At 42.0% G+C, this 19,829-nt stretch overlaps 1 protein-coding gene across 2 annotated transcripts in view; it reads right to left on the bottom strand.

Moving 5' to 3' along the window:
• ATXN10 (ataxin 10) overlaps window positions 1-19,829 on the bottom strand; it is a 192,188-nt gene that overhangs the window by 138,037 nt on the left and 34,322 nt on the right. For both annotated transcript variants that reach the window (XM_033952744.1, XM_033952743.1), the window contains exons 4-5: window positions 15,030-15,126; window positions 3,664-3,828 (exon numbers count right to left, since the gene is read on the bottom strand). In XM_033952744.1, coding sequence (XP_033808635.1) covers window positions 3,664-3,828; window positions 15,030-15,126 — 262 coding nt within the window. The remainder of the gene's footprint in view (window positions 1-3,663; window positions 3,829-15,029; window positions 15,127-19,829) is intronic.

The raw sequence follows: 19,829 nt of genomic DNA, 5'->3' as shown, positions 1-19,829 counted from the left end.
GGTGCTGGTAGGGTAGTCTCGGTTAGAGTGCTGGTCCGCATGAGCGGACTTCTGAACATGATGGACCACTGGTCTGACCCAGCAGCGGCAATTCTTATGTTCTTATGTTCTATTCAAAAATAAGCAATGGTTAAGAAATTACAGCTATTTTATGCAAAATGTAATTGCCCGTGCAACATTTTAAAAAATTTGCCCACTTTTCAGTGTAGATCAGCAAAAAAATGCCTGCAAACAATGTGTTAATTATGACTATTGTTTGTGAAATGGGACATTTGAATTTGCTGTATTTTTTTTAATTATAATTTAAATTTATCAGGAGTCAGAGTCGGTACATTTTTTATTGACTCCGACTCCAGGTACCCAAAATTGTCTCTGACTCCTCGACTCCGACTCCACAGCCCTGTAAGATTGACGTTAAATCCAAAGTCTAAGGGATTACTACTGAACAAGCAGAGGAAGACGTACTCGAACAATCATTTCTGTTTAAATGGACTTCCTCTCATCTGGGGATGCAAATAACTAGAGATTTACAAAAGGTATACTCTCAAAATTATGATCTGATATGTTATATTCACTCTGATTTATTTAGAAGGCAGAACTTATGGTTGCCCTGGTGGGCCAGAGTGGCAGCACTTAAAATGAATGTTTTACCATGTTTGTTATTTTTATTTCAACCTTTTCCTATTTCGGTACCAAGGAATGTTATCGTGGCTTTATAGCGGGATTTTCATAGAGTCGAGAAGGAAAATTCCCATGTTTGGTAACTGTGGCAGGGAGTTGAGTGGGGTGGGGGTGTCCCCACTTTGTTGTGGTATTACTAGGCAGCTCAAATTAAGCAATTGTTAAATTGGGAGTTTATCCCCCTTAAGGCAGGGGTTCTGCATGAGCAAACATATTCCCCTATAATACTACTTTGTTACTGTTATGGCTATCACATACAAACAAGCATAAAGCAAATGTACTTTCTAACTCATATATGTGACCCATTTATTGAGTGTATGGGAAAAGATGAAAAACAAGTATGGTAGATCATCCAGAGTTTCCTCTATGTCCTCCTTTAGGTTTGAGCCAAACTTTCAGGTGGATAGAGAGGGAGGGGTCTTTTTACAATGGGAGCAGCTGGGGTTAATAAAATTTTGTCAGTTCTTGGATGTTGGAGAAATGATCCCTTTTGAAGAGCTACAAGAACTTTACCATCTTCTACCCCTATCATCTTCCCTTATTTACAAGTGAAGCATTTCATCTCCAGTCAGGCTTGGCTCAGGGAGGATCCTGATGATTCAGAGCATTTTGAAAATCTTATGTCTGGCCCTGGGAAAGTTAAAAGGCCCCTTTTCTATTCTATATTGGTTTCTTAGTAAAAGGTAATTTAGAAAATATAATTTTATGTCTTCCTGGGAAACTGATGTGGGGACTGAATTAACTTGCAATGAATGGAAAAGGGTGTTCCATGACATACAAAAATCCTATTTGTGTATTAAAGAAAATGCATATAAGGTTCTTTCATGCTGGTATTATACTCCACAAATAATTAAAACTATCTCCGCTATTGTAGTCACTGATGGATGTTGGAGATGTTTGCAAGAGAAAGTTTCATACTATCACATTTGATGGCCTTGTGAAAAAAATCCAAGCATTTTGGTCTACAATTGAACATCATATAGGAGTGGGTCTGGTTTCCTCATTTCCCTTGAACAAAGTTTGTCTTCTTGGTTTGTACAATAAAAGAGGCTGCATATGTCAAGTGCATCTTAAATGTGTCTGGCTGCTGCCAAGTGTGCCACAGCAGCCAAGTGGAAACATTCCAGCAGGTCTACATTTTAGGATTGGATTAATAGACTATAGCTTCTTGAATAACTTGAAAAGTTAACTGATAAATATCATGATAATTATAATTCCACACAGGAAATATGGATTCAACTTGACTTGATCTTACAGGTTGGCCACAGTGGGAATGTATGTTAATATCAGATTGAATGGGGGTTAGTTTAATACCTACTGTGAAATAGGTTATTGTTTTGCAATCTATACTCTGGTAATGTTATAGGATGGGAGGGTTATAGGTGGGTATGGGGTGAGCATGGGGGGCATTTCTTCAGCTCTTTGTTGATATTTTGCTTGTCCCTGTATTGTTTTTGGTGTTATAGAGAAATGTAAAATTTACTGATTAAAAAAAAAATATACAGAGTTGAGAAAAAGACCTTAGCCCCATTGTTCCTTTTCAAATCAATGTACAAAGAAAGTTTGGCCCACTCCTCAATGCAGAATTATTTCAGCTGTGAGATGTTTGAGGGATTTCTTGCATGTACAGCCCATTTCAAATCACCCTACAGCATCTCAATGGGATTAAGATCATCTGTGCTCTTAACTCTGTTTCCAAGGTCTCCTTATGCATTTGCTGTTTCTTTCCTCTCCTTCACCTCTTGCACTACGTCCATTTTTTACACAGATTTTCATATTAAGTTTTCTTCCATCTCAAATCTTTCTTTCCAACTTTCCCTTCATCCATGTGGCCCATCTTGTCCCCTTCCCTCCATTCATGTGTCACCATCTCATTCTTCGCCCCTCCATCCATGTGCTCCCGTTCCTCTTCTCTCTGCCCCTCCCATTCAGCATCTCTCCCTTCTTCATCCCCCCCTCAATGTTCTCCCTACCTGGTTTCAAAGCCCACCTCACCCAAAAAACTACAAATAGGTTGCTGGCACGGGAATGATTCTCTTGCGCTGCTAGTAGTTTTCTCTGCACAGTTCCTTTGCTGCAATCCCACCCAAGCAGACTGCTTCACAGGTGGGTGGACCGCAGCAAAAGTAACGTACAGAGGAGGCACCGGCAGCGCTGGAAAATCAAAGAACAGTGGTTTAGGCACTCCTATCCTCCACTACCCGCTCCCCCCTGTCCCAGACCCAACATCGCACTTACAATCCCGATGCTCTGGAAGCCAATGGCAACATTTTGTGCTGAGCTAAAGGGCCTTGAGCATCCTTGAGAATCCTTTCAGCTCTGCACAGAGTGCCAGCATGGGCTTCCAGAGCATCAGGACTGTAAGTGTGATGATGTCGGTCTGGAGCAGGGGGGAGCAGGTAGTAGAGAATAGGAGCATGGTTCGTCGGGGAGGGGGAGGGGGTGAGAGAAAACAATGTCAGTCATTGGGGGGATAACAGTGCTGGTCATTGGAGGGTAGGGAAGATAGCAATGCCGGTCATCGGGAGGGGTGGAAAATAGCAGCATTGGTCATCGGGTGGGGAGGGGAGGAAAATAGCACCATTCATCAAAAGGAGGCTAAATATAAACTGAGACCCCCATATTTGCGCTATTTTTATGGCCCAGAAATCTTGGTTTATATTTGAGTACATACAGTACTGGATGTATTTTTGGAGGACCCAAAAACAGATAGGCAGGCAATCTGCAAAATCTGTAAGATCCAGTCCAAAAACAAAACCAGAAGACCAGCATAAAAATATACTGTATATATAAATAAATTGTTTTATTACAACGAACACTGACAATTCTCAATTGTCCAACATGGCCATGTTTCGTACCCTCTGGGGCTGCATCAGGGACTGAGTCAAAAATAAGTCAGTGACAATCTAACTGTAAACACAACACACTGTTCAAGTCAGTAGCTGTTCAAGTTCAGTTAGCTATGAATACAAAGATACCTACAGCCACTCCGACTCTGGCAGTTTCCTGTAGGTACTGACAACACTTTGAGCAACAGGCAAATTCTTGACTTGCTGTAGTTCTATCACTTTCTCAACATCAAGGCAGGTAAAGAACAACATAGCTCCATAGGTAATCACTTTTCCATCCAAATGATTTAGACAAGTCCTTCAAAAATATAAAAACATAAAACAGCACAATTATACTGTAAACTTGCATGCATCTGAGAAATAAATGGTCTGATAATTAAACTAAGGGCCCCTTTTACAAAGCCATAGTAGCGATTCCTGCACAGCAAATGTGATGCAGCACCTTCAATTCCTATGGGATGCATAGCATTTGCCACACCAGGATTCCCTACCATGGCTTTGTGAAAAGGGCCTCAAGTTAAACATTCAACAGTGGCTAGTAAATTTACTATAGATCCTGCATGTAAATGTTTTTGGTTTTTTTAATTTTACAGAATAGTGTCTGGCCAAAAATATAACTGAATGGTCCAATGCTATCTGTAGGAGGTAATTGCGGAATCCATCATTCTAGGATTTAAGGGTAAGTTAGATGTACATCTCCTTATGAGTGGCATGAAGTGACATGGGTAGGGGTAGGCTAGATGCACTTCTCTTTACGAGAAGCTTGGAGCGATATGGGGACCAAAACTATGCCAGGGTACACCTGGCGGGGCCTCCGCGTGTGCGGATTGCCGGACTTGATGGACCTAGGGTCTGTTCCAGAGATGGCGCTTCTTATGTTCTTAATATGAAGCACGGTTTAGGACAAAGTGAAAGTAAGCTTTAAAATTATACACATAATAATATTTAGCCTCTATTTAGTTACCTTATCTTACCTGTTAAGCACTAGCTGAATACTAATCCCAAAGAATTTGAAAAATAATTAATTCTAATTTAATTTTGGCATTTTTAGTTTGCTTAACCCTCATGGAGCTCAAGGATGATTACAAAAGCTAAAAAAAAATACAGTCAGTACACAAATGAGAAAAACAAACCACAGAAAACAAGTTAATTGCAACAGAACAAATTTATAAATGATATCAGATAAGCTTTCAAAAGCAAATAAAGGAAAATATCAACATCAAAAGTCAAACAGTGGGAAACCAGGCAGATGAACAATAATTCCCAATCAGATAGATCTTTATTATGAAATTGTTTTCAAATTTGGACCCAACACAGACCATTTTGATGAAAATGCCTTCCTCAGGAATCCATATAACACTAAAGCAATATTGTGCTATTTGCCTACTTTGTTCTGTCATAGTAACATAGTAATGACAGCAGATAAAGACCCGAATGGTTCATTCAGTCTGCCCAAACTTACCCTCTCTTTAAATTACTGATTTAATTTAAATTTTCTTCTTCTTACAGTATCTATTTCTGGGCCAGAACCCAAAGCTCTGCCCAGTACTGTGTTTAGGTTCCATCCACTGAATTCTCAATCAAAGCTCTCTCCAGCCCATCTAAACCATCTAGAACCTCTCTTTGTTGCTTCAGTATCCTGGGATGCTACTACAACCATCACCTTGGCCAATCCAAATAGAAGTGCTGCTCCAGAATGTGTAACCTCAAGAACTTCCTGTGATCTGGAAAAGCACAGTTACTTACCATAACAGGGACAGAAGGCAGATATTCTCACATTTGGGTAACGTCATCAATGGAGCTCCAGTACGGACAGCTTTAAAAGTGCATCGCCACTAAGTTTTTAGAAATTTCGCGACTGCCCACACCGCGTATGCACAAGTACCTTCCTGCCCGAGGTAGGCTTGCAGTACCTCAGTTCCATAAGCAAGCTAAGAAGCCAATCAGGGGAGGTGGGTGGGTTGTGAGAATATCTGCCTGCTGTCCCTGGATAACACCTATTATGGTAAGTAATTGTGCTTTACCCCAGGATAAGCAAGCAGCATATTCTCACATGTGGGACTCCCTAGCTTAATAAAATGGGATGGAGGGAGTGATGGCCATTAAGAAAATAAATTTTGTAATACTACTTGGCTGAAGTGACCATCCTGTCTGGAAAAAGATTCCAGATAGTAGTGAGATGTGAATGTATGAACTGAGGACCAAGTAGCAGCTTTACAGATCTCATCAATAGGAGTGGAATGTAAAAAAGTCACCGAGGCTGCCATAGCTCGAACTTTGTGTGCTGTAACATGATCCTTCAGTTGCAGCCCAGCCTGAGCATAACAGAAAGCGATACAAACTGCCAACCATGTAGAAATAGTTCTGTTAGATAAAGGTTGTCCCAACTTGTTGGGATCAAAGGAGATGAACAGTTGAGGAGATGTCCTATGTGGCTGAGTTCGCTGTAAGTAATAAGCCAAGGCTCGTTTACAGTCCAAAGTGTGAAGAGCCGCTTCTCCAGGATGAGAATGAGGCTTGGGAAAGAACACTGGAAGCACAATTTATTAAATGAGATGAAATTCAGTGACTACTTTTGGAAGGAACTTTAAATGGATGTGATGCACTACTTTGTCATGGTGGAACACTGTAAAAGGCTGGTCTGCCACCAGCACTTGAAACTCACTCACTCAACGAGCAGAAGTAAGGGAGATGAGAAAGACCACTTTCCAAGTGAGATATTTGAGATTAGCCGAAGACATTGGTTCAAAAGGAGGCTTCATAAATCTAGAGAGAGCCATATACCTTCTTTAAAATTGATTAATACATTGCGCTCCAACAATTTTGCCGTCACTGCCCCTACTCTCTGGAATTCGCTGTCCAACCATTTGTGCAATGAGTCCGATTTAAAACAATTTAAAGCAAAACTAAAAACATTCTTGTTCCAGGACGCTTTTGGATAACAACTGTCCTCTTAAGGACAAATTAGATCAAATTGTTACTTTTTACTCTAACCTATTGTACTTTCCCTTTATGTTGCACTCTTCTTTAATGATTGTAGTTCTTCCCCACTTTCCTATTGTTTGAAGTAAGTCCACACGTCTTATCATTGCTTTATTATGACACTTGGATTTTATCCAGTATCCCCTGTTTTAATTTTTTTATGTAATTTTATATTGTACACTGCTTAGAAAACTGATTAAGCGTTTTAAATTTTTTTTTAATAAACTTGAAACTATTAAGATCCCAAACCACTGGAGGGGGTTTAATAGGTGGTTTGACATTGAAAAGTCTTTTCATGAATCTGGATTCAAGAGGGTGAGCAGTCAGAGGTTTATCATTGACTGGTCCATGAAAAGCACTGATACTGCTGAGATGGACTTTAATTAAGTACACTCCTCCCTCCTTATTCGCGGTTTCGGCACCTGCGGTTTCGACTATTCACGGTTTTCAGCGTTCTGGCTCCCCCTCCCCCCAAATTACGTCATCCATGGCCAATTTATACAACTGCCACTAACACCTATTTTTTTCTGTATAAGTAAATCAAGTAAAGGGGTGCAAAGAGGGCAGGGAATAACCTTGCATACCTACCATTGCAAAGGGATGGGCTAAAGCCTGGCCAAGTGCAACAGCGGCTCATCTCCGCCAGAACCATCGCACACCAGGCAGCCACCGCCGCAACCCCCCTTGAGCTCCTGTTGCCATGGCCTGGACTGCAGCGCCGCCCAGCCATTGGCCGAGACCGTCACGTGAGCACCGCTGGAATTTGGGTCCATGGCTTTGAGAAGAGGAGACGGGCCAGGCGCGAGGGGACACGGACATAAGAGCGGTGGCTTGGTGAGGTGGGAGAGGTTGGAGTGACGTGACAGTGGGGCGGTGGATTTTTCTCTCTCCCCCTGCTCTGTAGACAGGGCCAGGGTTAAAGGAGAGACCCAGGCAGGTGGGGGGAGGAGGCGAATAACTTTCTCATATGTTATTCACGGTTTTATGATATTCTTGAGGGTTTTTAAAAGAAAACCGCGAACATATGAGAAAGTTATTTGCGTTTTTTCCGTATTCGCAGCTATGTTGCGCCCGTAACCACCGTGAATACAGAAGGAGGAATGTAGTTTTAAGACTTGAGTTTGATAAATGTAGAAGATAATCCAATACTAAAGATATAGATGATGATGAAGAGTACATCACACAGAAAACCATGTCTACTTCTTTTGGTAGCACTGCTGTGTAGACAGTTTTCTGGATGCTTCTAAAATAAGCCGGACAGGATCAGAAAGGTAGCAAGCTATCAGGTGCAAAGACTGAAGACGGGGGTATAAAAGAGATCCTTGATGCTGCGTGAGAAGAGATGGAAAGATCTGCAGGGGCACTGGCTCTTTGATATTGAGCTGAAGTAGTAGGGAGAACCATGGTCATCTGGGCCACCAAGGAGCTATGAGGATAGTGGTGGCCGATTCTTGATTGAGCTTGATGAGTGTCTTGAGAATGAGAGGAATTGGTGGAAACGCATAGAGGAACTTGTGAATCCAATCTATGAGAAAAGCATCTGCTTCCAGAAGCTGGGGAGAGTACCGACCAGAGCAAAATTGGGGCAGCTTGTTATTGTGGGGGGATACAAATAGGTCTATCTGAGGAGTCTCCCAGCAAGAGAATATCTGGTGCAAGACTGCAGAGTTGAGCATCCACTCGTGCAGCCAGAGAAATATGCTGAGTTGTCAGCAAGAGAATTCTTTTCCCCTTGAATATAGACTGCTTTGAGGAATATGTTGTGAGCAATCATCCAGTGCCAAATCCTCTGGGCTTCCTGAATCTGATCCTCCTTGCTTGTTTATGAAATACATTGCCACCTGATTGTCCGTGCAAATTAGGAGGATGTGATTTGCTACAATGTGTTGAAAAGTCTTGAGAGCATTGCAAATGGTCCCGATTTCCAACAAATTGATGTGGAATTGCTGTCCTGGACTGACCAGTGACCCTGTGTACAAAAAACATCCAGATGAGCTCCCCAAGCATACTTGGACAAGTCTGTGGTCAGAACTTTCTGATGTGGAGGGCTTTGGAATAAAAGTCCTCTGGAGAGATCATCCATCACTGCAGAGATTGACAAAGTGAAGATGTGATTGTAATCTATTGTGAGAGAGGATTGAGAGCTTGAGACCATTGAGATGCTAGAGACCACTGGGGTGTCCTGAGATGCCTGGCCAATATGGATGGAAGGCAAGAAACCTGTGTGCAAAATTGAATCAAATTGTCTTGCCTTTGCTGAGGAAGAAACGCCCTGAGTAGAATGGTATCGAGGAGGGTTTCTATGAATTGCAGAATTTGAGAGAGATGAAGTTGAGATTTGAGAAAATTGACTTCAAATCCCAACTGCTGAAGCAAGAGAATTGTGGACTGTGTAGCTGCAAGCACCCCTTGAGGAGTGGCATCCTTTATGAGCCAATCATCAAGATAAGGAAAAACCTGAAGACCTTGAGCCTGCAGAGCTGCAGCCACTACCACTAAACACTTGGTGAATACTCTGGGTGAGGATGCGAGGCCAAAGGGCAGAACCTTGTATTGAAAATGCTGATGGGCCACTTGAAATCTGAGGAATTTCCTGAGAGCCGGATGAATAGGGATATGCGTAAAACCTTCTTTTACATCCAGAGAGCATAGCCAATTGTTCTGATTCAAGACTGGAGATAAAGTTGCCAAGGACAACATGTAAAACATTTCCTTTTCTAAGAACTTGTTCAGGTCTCTGAGATCCAAAATTGGATGCAGACCTCCGGTCTTCTTCAGGATAAGAAAATACAGAGAGTAAAACTCCCAGTTCCTTTGAGCAGGAGGGACGTTTCTACTGTATTTGGAATAGATTCTATTTCTAGAAGCAGAAGGGACGTCTGCTGAGGGTTGAAAGAAGACTCTCTTGGAGGGTGGTCTGGAGGTATAGTGATGAAATGAAGAGAGTAACCCTCTTGAATGACCTTTAGAACCCAGAGGTCTGATCAACTGCCAACGTTGATGGTAAAGTTGGAGCCAACCTCCGAATGGCTGAGGAAGAGGCAGAGAAAGGGAAACATCAGCTATGTTCTCCATGAGTCTGTCAAAAAGACTGTGCTGGCTTTTGAGGAGCTGCTGGTTGAGTCTTCTGGGGTTGCTGTGTTTTTGGATTTTTTTTGCTGAGCTGGACAAGAGACCACAGGTTTGGCAGAATAATGCTTTTGCTATAATGAGGGTTTAAATGACTGAGAAGTCGAAAGAGGTTTAGACTTGGTTTTAACCAAAGCATTCCAATTCTTTTCATGGTCAGAGAGTTTTTATTTGGCTATTTCAATGGAATTGTATATAAACAAGACAATAAAAAGAGAGAACAATATACTAAAGAATAGGGGTACAAAAAGTTTTTTGTTATATCTTAATCAGTGTAATAGTAATATACAGTTTACTATGGCTCATAATCTGAATGTCATTAGTTTCTTGGATGTCCTACTGAGTTATGCTGAGGGCCAATTTAAAACTTCTATTTTCCGTAAACAAACAGACACTAATACTGTTCTTCACTATCGCAGTTACCATCCCAAAGCCTTGCGTAACAGTATTCCTACGGGTCAAATGCTTAGGTTGAAACATTTATGTTCCTCTAAGGATGATTTTAAGATCTAGTGTGGCAACATGGCCCAGAGATTTCAACAACGTGGCTATCCTACATCTGTTATCAAACAAGCCGCTAAAGTGCTATGAATGCTGAACGCCAATGGCTCTTATTTCCTAGGGCTGATGATGATGATACCCCTGATTGTAGAATGACTTGCGTTCTGCCTTTCTCTCCTCTGTCCATTCAGCTACAAAGTGTCATTGGTCAGCATTGGCATTTGTTGGGCTTTCACCCTGAATTTAAAGAACGTCCCAGATTTGCCTTTAAGCGTGGCAAAAATTTGGGGCAACGTTTGAAACATCGTACAAATGCCATAACAACCAATGGCACCTTGGGGCAAACCCCTTGTGGCCAGTGCAGATACTGTCAATATTCTTTGAATACCGATAAAGTGCTTATTCCTAACTCACATAAATATTTCTTTTTGCATCATCATACTGACTGTAACTCTATTCAGGTCGTTTATAGCATTTTCTGTCCGTGCCATAAAGTTTATATTGGCCAGACTAAGAGAGCGGTTAAGTCCTGTATTGCCGAACATTTGAGTTGTATCAGAACTGGTAAGACTGATGCCCCGCTGGTAGATCATTGGGCTTAGCATAATCATCTATTATCTGATCTTCGTTTCTGTGTTCTTAAACAATTTACTTCATTATCGGGTGGTGATATCGCCCACCTGCTTACATACCATGAGCAGAGATTAATTTTTGCTTGGCAGACGGTGATGCCTAACGGCCTGAACAGGGAAATAGAGTGGTTGATTCCATACTGAAGAATACTTAGTAGCATCAGCTGAGTTTGGTTTGGTTTTGACTATTTAATCTCATTCTCTGCCCTCTGTCATCATGACATTTGTGTGGCCACGGTGAATCTTGTGATTGATGAGCCGTGCTTTGACTTCCTGCCTGGTAGGTTTGCCTTTTGTTTGTTTTCTTGCTATGCTTATGTTACCTTTAGCCTTTCAGGCACGCTGATATGTTTATATATTCTTTTGGTTTTAGCGATATTTCTTCCTTTTGAGAAAGAAAACTTGAAACACAGCCTGTGTTAAGGAGGAAGAAGTTAAGAAGAACGATTGTAAATTGTACTCTACTGACTGTTGGATTTCATGATTGTGTGGACATTTGGTTCTTCGTCAAGCATTGATTTCCTTTATATTTATCTGATCTACATTTGATTTCACTTTCTGTGATCTGCTCTTTTGAATCTCTTTTTGCACTAATGATTGTCATCGTGATTTTTTTAACTGTTGCAGCTGCTTTCACGTTCGATTTTCACTTGAGAGATTGCCTACACCAGCACTATTCTCTGGATTTTTTCTTGAATTGTTTTCAGTTTTTTTGAATGGAATTTCTTCTTTTTTGTTCACGTATTTTTGAGCCATATATGCTCTTTCTGTGAGATTATTTACACTATTATTGTCATTTTTTGGATTATCTTTTGGACTATCTTTATTATGTACTTTTTTGAGTGGAATTTCTTTGGATTTTGTTTCCCATGATCATGAAGTTATTCTCTTTGTTGTTTGTCTTGTCTTATATGTTTATATGTTGATGGTCATTGACTACTGGTTGATGGCTATTGATTTTACACAACTCTAAATCATTATATTATACTATAAGATTGTGATATGAATAAAAATTTTGACAACTGTTATTAAATTTACTTTGTTATTTCTGTTTCTTGCTTATTATTAACGTTTGCTATATCTATATTTTAATGCGATTGATTGTGAAGTTATTCTCTTTGTTGTTTGTCTTGTCTTATATGTTTATATGTTGATGGTCATTGACTACTGGTTGATGGCTATTGATTTTACACAACTCTAAATCATTATATTATAGTATAAGATTGTGATATGAATAAAAATTTTGACAACTGTTATTAAATTTACTTTGTTATTTCTGTTTAAGAACATAAGAACATAAGAAATGCCTCTACTGGGTCAGACCTGAGGTCCATCGTGCCCAGAAGTCCGCTCACGCGGTGGCCCAACAGGTCCAGGACCTGTGCAGTAATCCTCTATCTATACCCCTCTATTCCCTTTTCCAGCAGAAAGTTGTCCAATTCCCTCTTGAACCCCAGTACCGTACTCTGCCCTATCACGCCCTCTGGAAGCGCATTCCAGGTGTCCACCACACGCTGGGTAAAGAAGAACTTCCTAGCATTCGTTCTGAATCTGTCCCCTTTCAACTTTTCTGAATGCCCTCTTGTTCTTTTATTTTTTGAAAGTGTGAAGAATCTGTCCCTCTCTACTCTCTCTATGCCCTTCATGATCTTGTAAGTCTCTATCATATCCCCTCTAAGTCTTCTCTTCTCCAGGGAAAAAAGTCCCAGTTTTTCCAATCTCTCAGCGTATGAAAGGTTTTCCATCCCTTTTATCAGACGTGTCGCTCTCCTCTGAACCCTCTCGAGTATCGCCATATCCTTCTTAAGGTACGGCGACCAATATTGGACGCAGTACTCCAGATGCGGACGCACCATCGCTCGATACAATGGCAAGATAACTTCTTTCGTTCTGGTTGTAATACCCTTTTTGATGATGCCTAGCATTCTATTTGCCTTCTTAGCAGCCGCTGCGCACTGTGCTGACGGCTTCATTGTCAAGTCCACCATCACCCCCAGGTCCCTTTCTTGGGTACTCTCATTTAAAAACATCCCTCCCATCGTATAGTTGTACCTCGGGTTTCTGTTTCCCACATGTAATACTTTACATTTCTCAACATTGAACTTCATCTGCCATCTTGTTGCCCATTCCCCTAGTTTGTTCAAGTCCCTTTGCAGTTTTTCACAGTCTTCTTTAGTCCGAGCTCTACTAAATAGTTTAGTGTCATCTGCAAATTTTATTATCTCACACTTCGTCCCTGTTTCCAGATCATTTATGAATACATTAAATAGCAGCGGCCCTAGTACTGAGCCCTGCGGGACCCCACTCGTGACCTTCCTCCAGTCCGAGTAGTGGCCCTTCACTCCCACCCTCTGTCTCCTACCCGCCAACCAGCTTCTGATCCATCTTGCTTATTATTAACGTTTGCTATATCTATATTTTAATGCGATTGATTGTGAGGGGTCTTCAGCTTGTTACTTCAATGGAATTACCAAAAAGCTCTTCCCCCAAGCAGGGAATATTAGCTAATCTGTCTTGAAGATTAATATCGCACATGGTTCTGAGTCTCAGATATGGACATCTCATTGACACTGACATGGCTTGGAGAGAGTCAGTAATAATCTCAAAAAAAGCTGTGGGCTTAAACAACCTGCGCACAGTTGGGTCCTTTCAGACCCAGGGCTGCTACCTGGTTGGGACCTGGTGCGATGCAGAATCTCCTAGTACTGAGGACCCAAACTGGGATAGGAAAGACAGATACAGAATCCACTTCATCCCAGTCCTCTTCTGACTGTACCCTCTTATCTTGTGTATGGCTATGTTATGGGGGAACTGTGTTCTTAAGAGAGTGGGGGGGGGGGGGGCGGATTCCTGGCCCTACCACCATCTCAACCCCTAAGGAGGAGGCACTGCGACCACTGTAATTTAAGTATGCTTTGTATATCATACTTATAAATTTTGGAGCAAAAGCCATACTAGGACACTAAGGGTCCTTGCAGGCGCTCCTGTGTTCCACTCTGGGATTTAATGGCAGATGCCCTTTACTGGGGACACATTTTCACCACTTTTCAGCTCCAGCCAGGATTTTTGACATGGAACTCGAGTCATCTAGGACCCCATATCACCAGAAGGAGTATAGGAAGTTAAGCCAGTGGCTCCCCCTCTCCCCCCTAATGTGGCACTTGGGATACGGATGGTCCTTGGTCGGCCAGCCAGATAGCGCAAATCTGGCATGAATCCTGGGTATCCTGGCCTGAGGAATCGATTTAGACCGATTTTGAGCCAAACTGAGGTGTTTTGAGGTAGATAGAAAGAAACTTTTATTCCAAAACTGGGTAATCCAAGATGACCACCGCATCAGCAATTGCAGCACCACAAATGACCTGTGAGAGCTAAATAAGGGGTCAAAAAATTTGGGGAATAGAATTTTAGAGGTGGGGGCCCCAGAAACCTTCAAAAACTACTTTTACAGACCCCCACCACATCGATTTCTCTTATAGGCTATTATAGCCTCCACTCATTGTACCATGCAAGTGCTGGAAGCTGCTTAGGTTAAAACCGTCTCAGACAAGCCTAGAAACCTGGATAGCTTGCTTCTTCAGACTGCTCCTCAGTCCTATTGGCTGGACTGAGATCTCAAACTTCCACCAGAACTCATGCACGAAGTCAGGGGAAGGAAACGTAGTCAGCATCCGATCCTGGTGAAAAACTACAACAGAGCTACTTAGCCTATGCTCAAGCTCTCTGCGGACAAAACCTGGAGCGAGCCTTGCTCCGAAGAGAATGGCCCTGAGCTCTCAAACTGTAGTGCAGGCTGGCCAAGCAGGCAGCCTCTTGATTACAGACTATTGCCCTCAGAGTTCGTGTTATCTTGCAGCACCAAAATGCCTCACGATCAGATTTTTAAAAAACTGAAATTAAAAGAAAAAGAAAAATAAATATGAGCAGAACAGACAGGCTCCTACCATCTCATATATAGAGAGTAAAACTGGGGCATTACAGGGCAGCCCAGAGTGATGGTAGGAGGATCAGAAAATGTAAACAAGGCTCTCTATACCAGATATCATAGTCAGAGGTACACAACCCACAGGTTCAAGAATGGTGTGCCTATCGCACTAGAAATGAGTCTTGACTAAAAGTATTTTTTTTTCACCTAGATTATCCCTCATACTTTTCAAGAAAGAACTGTGGTGCTAGAAGAATTGGAAATATTATCTAGAAATCAGTAACAAACCACAAGAAGTTAATGTTAAGAAAGATGCATGTAGATGCTTACAAGAAAAAATCTGGAAAAGTACACTTCCAAATCCTATTCCGGGAATCTCTGTTTCCTGCAGCCATATTGCCAAGATACTGAAGGCCACAACGAAAAGCTGAAAACATTAGGAAAACAAAAATATTAAGCATCGTTTTAAAACACACACTTCAAATTTAATAAGTTTGATGTCTGATTTGTGTCCTACCAACAGAGCACTTATTATAAAAAGGAAGATAAGTATTAACAACAATAAGTTTTATCAAGACAAAAGAAAGAGGTAACTGATGACTGTGGATGAGTCCAGAATTATATTTATTGCCAATTAAAACATACTTTTGAAGATTAGCACTATTTCTTTATGTAATAGCTCTTGTGCAAGCAAAACTCTGTATATTGAAAATGTGAAACGGATGTCACTTCCAGGGGTGTGAAAGTGACATCCGTTTCACAACCCCACTATATATTGAAGTGTTATTGCCATTATCAGTAGGGTGCTCATTTTCAAATCAGATGGATGTCTTAAAGTGCCTAAAAAAAAAAGTCCAGCTGCTATAAACATCCAAATCCTGATTTTGGAAAATCAGAATTTGGATTCACACTGCAGTTTGTCCCAAAAGCAAGGGGGTGTTTTGGGTGGGACTAGGAGGGTCCAAAAGTAGGACATCCAACAAGGATTTTTGAATACAGAGAAATGTCCATGTCTAAAATGAAGGACTTTTTTTTATCTAGACCTATTTCAGTCTTATCCAAGTTACAAAACGTTTCTCTGATTAGGCAGCTAACCACTGGAGGGATTAAGACATGACCTTTCATGAATCCTCCAGTGGCTGCTGTCCCCCTATCCCCTGAAACTGAAAAGGAAAATCAGGCTCAGCTGCAGGTATTGCAGCCATTCAGAAAAAGGCAGCAAAAGAGGTCAGAGCAGTACCCTAGTGATTAGTGCAGTGAACCAAGGGACCCAGGTTCAAGTCTCACTTCAGCTCTTTTTTTGTTTGTTCGTTTATAATTCTGACCCTATCAGAAACAGAAAGATACCTACTGTACCCCAAATATATAAAAGACATCTTCAAGTCTGAAAGCTATTCAGGAGCAGTAGGTATTTTTCAGGTCTAGGAAGGATCACATTTATTACTACTACTTATTTCTAGTATTATCTTAACCTATGTCCCTTGGTTTACAATCCCCTGCACTAATCACTAGGCTACTTCGCTGCTCTGCAGGGACATCTGTGTGGCCCTATTTTTGAAAAATGATGCCAGAAAGATGTTCATATCCCTTGTTTTTTGTCATTTAAAAGTTGGATGTTTCACCTTGGAAAATGGTTGTTCATTTTGGACGTTTCAGTATAAAAATGTACAGTATATCTCACTGCCATAATCAAACAGGAAATCTAGACTGTTTCCTGTTTGATTATGATTGTTAGATAGACCAGTGTTCTTCAACCACCGGTCCGGTCCACAGAAATTTCCTACCGGTCCATAGGGCCAGCACGTGCAATAGGCCCAAAACAGTGTTCTTCAACCACCGGTCCACGGTGCGATCAATGCGGCGTTATCTTCAAGCCAGCTCCCTCTTCCTGATTTGGTGCATAAAGCCACGGGCAATGGCTCCTACGGGCGTCCTGCACCTGAACCGGAAGCCTTCTCTCTGACGTCGCAACGTCAGAGGGAAGGCTTCCAGATTAGGCACGGAACGTGCAAGGTGCAATTAGTACTATTATAGGGGTGGGGTCTGGGGTGGAGATTGGGTAGAGATGGGCGGGGTCTGGCCCAAGACTTAGCCTCGTGTTCTTCAACCGCAGGTCCACGGACCAATGCCGGTCCACAGAATAATTCTTTTATTTCTGCCGGTCCATAGGTGTAAAAAGGTTGAAAAACACTAAGATAGACCCTTTATTTGGATGTTATGAGCAGGACTTTTCTTCATGACTCTCCATATCTCTCAAATACCAATCAGCCTAATTTTTTGTCTTATACTTCTGCTTGTAGTCATTTGTATGCTTTTTTCACTAGTAACATAGTAAATGGTGGCAGATACAGACCAGAATGGTCCTTCCATTCTTCCCTGTAATCACATACATTACAATGTCATGATTAAATTAAAATTACAGAATGACACGGTGACAAAATTCATCACCGTTCCCGTCCCCGCAGATAACCGCGGGAAATAATTCCATGTCATTTTCTAGTGTCTATTTCAACCTCGGTCCTTCTACACCAGCATTCTTCAAAGCAAAGCTTGCAGGTCAGTGGTTGTGCCCAATTATACTCTGATTATTTCCTCTCTCCTTAAAGAATGACATGAAGATGGTTTCCCGTGGTTATCCACGGGGACGAGAACGGTGATGAATTTTGTCACCATGTCATTCTCTAATTAAAATGTATTTTTCTTTATTATTTCTGGACCATAGACCTTAGAAGTCTACCCAGTACAGTCCTTAGGTTCCAACTACTGGAGTTGACACTGAAGCTCACTCCAGCCTATCCAAACATAAGAACATAAGCGCACGCGGCGGCCCAACAGGTCCAGGACCTGTACAGTAATCCTCTATCTATACCCCTCTATCCCCTTTTCCAGCAGGAAGTTTCCAATCCTTTCTTAAACCCTAGTACCGTGCTCTGCCCTATTACGTCCTCTGGAAGCACATTCCAGGTGTCCACCACACGTTGGGTAAAGAAGAACTTCCTGGCATTTGTTTTGAATCTGTCCCCTTTCAACTTTTCCGAATGCCCTCTTGTTCTTTTATTCTTTGAAAGTTTGAAGAATCGGTCCTTCTCTACTCTCTCTATGGCCTTCATGATCTTGTAAGTTTCTGTCTAAGTCTCCTCTTCTCCAGGAAAAAGAGACCCAGTTTCTCCAATCTCTCAGCGTATGAAAGGTTTTCCATCCCTTTTATCAGACGCGTCGCTCTCCTCTGAACCCTTTTGAGTAATGCCATATCCTTCTTAAGGTACGGCGACCAATATTGGATGCAGTACTCCAGATGCGGACGCACCATCGCCTGATACAATGGCAGGATAACTTCTTTCGTTCTGGTTGTAATACCCTTCTTGATTATGCCTAGCATTCTATTTGTCTTCTTAGCGGCCGCTGCGCACTGTGCCGTCAGCTTCATTGTCATGTCCACCATTACCCCCAAGTCCCTTTCTTGGGTCTCTCATTCAATAATATCCAGATGCACACAACCTGAGTTAAAGAAGGGTTGAACACAACAGGCTGGCTCCATAGATCCACCAGAGTTTCTCTGTGAAGCAGCAGTCCGGCTCTGCAGGACTGCATTCTTTCTTCCGACAGATGACCACCAGAAGGGGTATCAAGGTACTGAAGCCACTGAACCAAACGAACTTTAAGCAAAAACAAAAAAAAAAAAATAGAAGCAGAGCAACTGCAAAAGACTTCTGCACGGATTGCTTGCAGAAATTTTAACTGGATATGTTTGCTAGCTCTCAGGCTTGTGCAGCAGCACTGGGGGTAATGCTGCAATGTATGTAATGAGACTTTATTTTATAAGCACAGGCATATATAACCTGTGCAAAGCTAGGAAATTTAATACTACTACTACTACTACTATTAATTATTTCTATAGTGCTACAAGATGCACGCAGCGCTGCACAGAGTCACAAAGAGAAAGAAAATAGTCCCTGCTTGAAAGAGCTTACAATCTAAACAGGCAAGACAGACAAACAGGATGTCATGGATACAGTTAAGGGGAACGGTTAATCAGCAGGTTAGGTTGGAGGGCAGAAGAGTAGGGTTAAGGATTGAAAGCTATATCAAAAAGGTGGGTTTTCAGTCTGCTTTTAAACAAGGGAAGGGAAGGGGCTTGACGGACAAACTTGGGTAATTTATTCCAGGCATACGGGGCAGCTAGATGAAAGGAACGAAGTCTGGAATTGGCAGTGGAGGAGAAGGGTAATGCTAATAGATGAATGTTTGTAGATTTTAACAAACTATAATAAATTGGCATTAGTCAAAGATGAGATTTTCAGATTCCGCTTACAAGGTACAGCCTTACTAAAAAGGTTTCATTTAACCAACCCTTCCGCCCTATTATTAAGTTTTTCCTTTGTGGCTGAAAGTTCAATAAACTTGTGGTCATACAAAACCAACTTGCTTCTTCAGAACTATGAATCATCCACAAAAATATTCATGAAAATGTAGTTTTCTTGGAAAACTTTGTCTAGACTATGAAGTTCAGTGCATATACTGGCCCACCCTTTCTGTTGCATGTGTGCTTCATTGTAATATACCGTATTTTTCGCTCCATAAGACGCACTTTTTTCCCCCAAAAAAGTGGGTGGAAAAATGGGTGCATCTTATGGAGCAAATACACTTTTTTAAATACCCCCCACCGGTACCTTTTTTAAAATGCTGCTTCTTTGTGCTCAACCCCGCTCCTTCTTCAGCCAAGATCCACAGAGCCCCGCCTCTTTGATCATTCTGTTGGGTCAGAGCAGCACCGGCCAAGGTAGGTCCCTAGTACCTGGCAGCATCTGATAGCCCCGCCGTAGCCAATTACAATGCGCTTCGGGATAGTGCAGCTGGCCCCATCCCCACTAGACATTTATGTTCCTTATTTGGGGTCGCTCTCTTCTCTAAGCCCCATGGCACGCACCTCCCCCTGCCTTTCCACTGGAGCAGAGCTCCACCCCTACTGCGGGTTAAGGTTGCTCCTAGAGCCTGGCCTCTTCCCGCAAGCTCCCGCTCTCCGTTGCCGACTCGTTGCTCCTCCGCCGGCTCCATGGTGTACAGTCAAGGCGGAGGGAAGAATATCTGCTATGACGGTGAGTGACAGGGATGCCGCGCCCTCCAGACTCT

This window comes from Geotrypetes seraphini, chromosome 7, assembly GCF_902459505.1.
Source record: "Geotrypetes seraphini chromosome 7, aGeoSer1.1, whole genome shotgun sequence".
NCBI classification, from domain to species: Eukaryota; Metazoa; Chordata; class Amphibia; order Gymnophiona; family Dermophiidae; genus Geotrypetes; species Geotrypetes seraphini.
The sequence above is the reverse complement of the archived record's forward strand: the minus strand, read 5'-3'. Positions and strand labels throughout refer to the sequence as shown.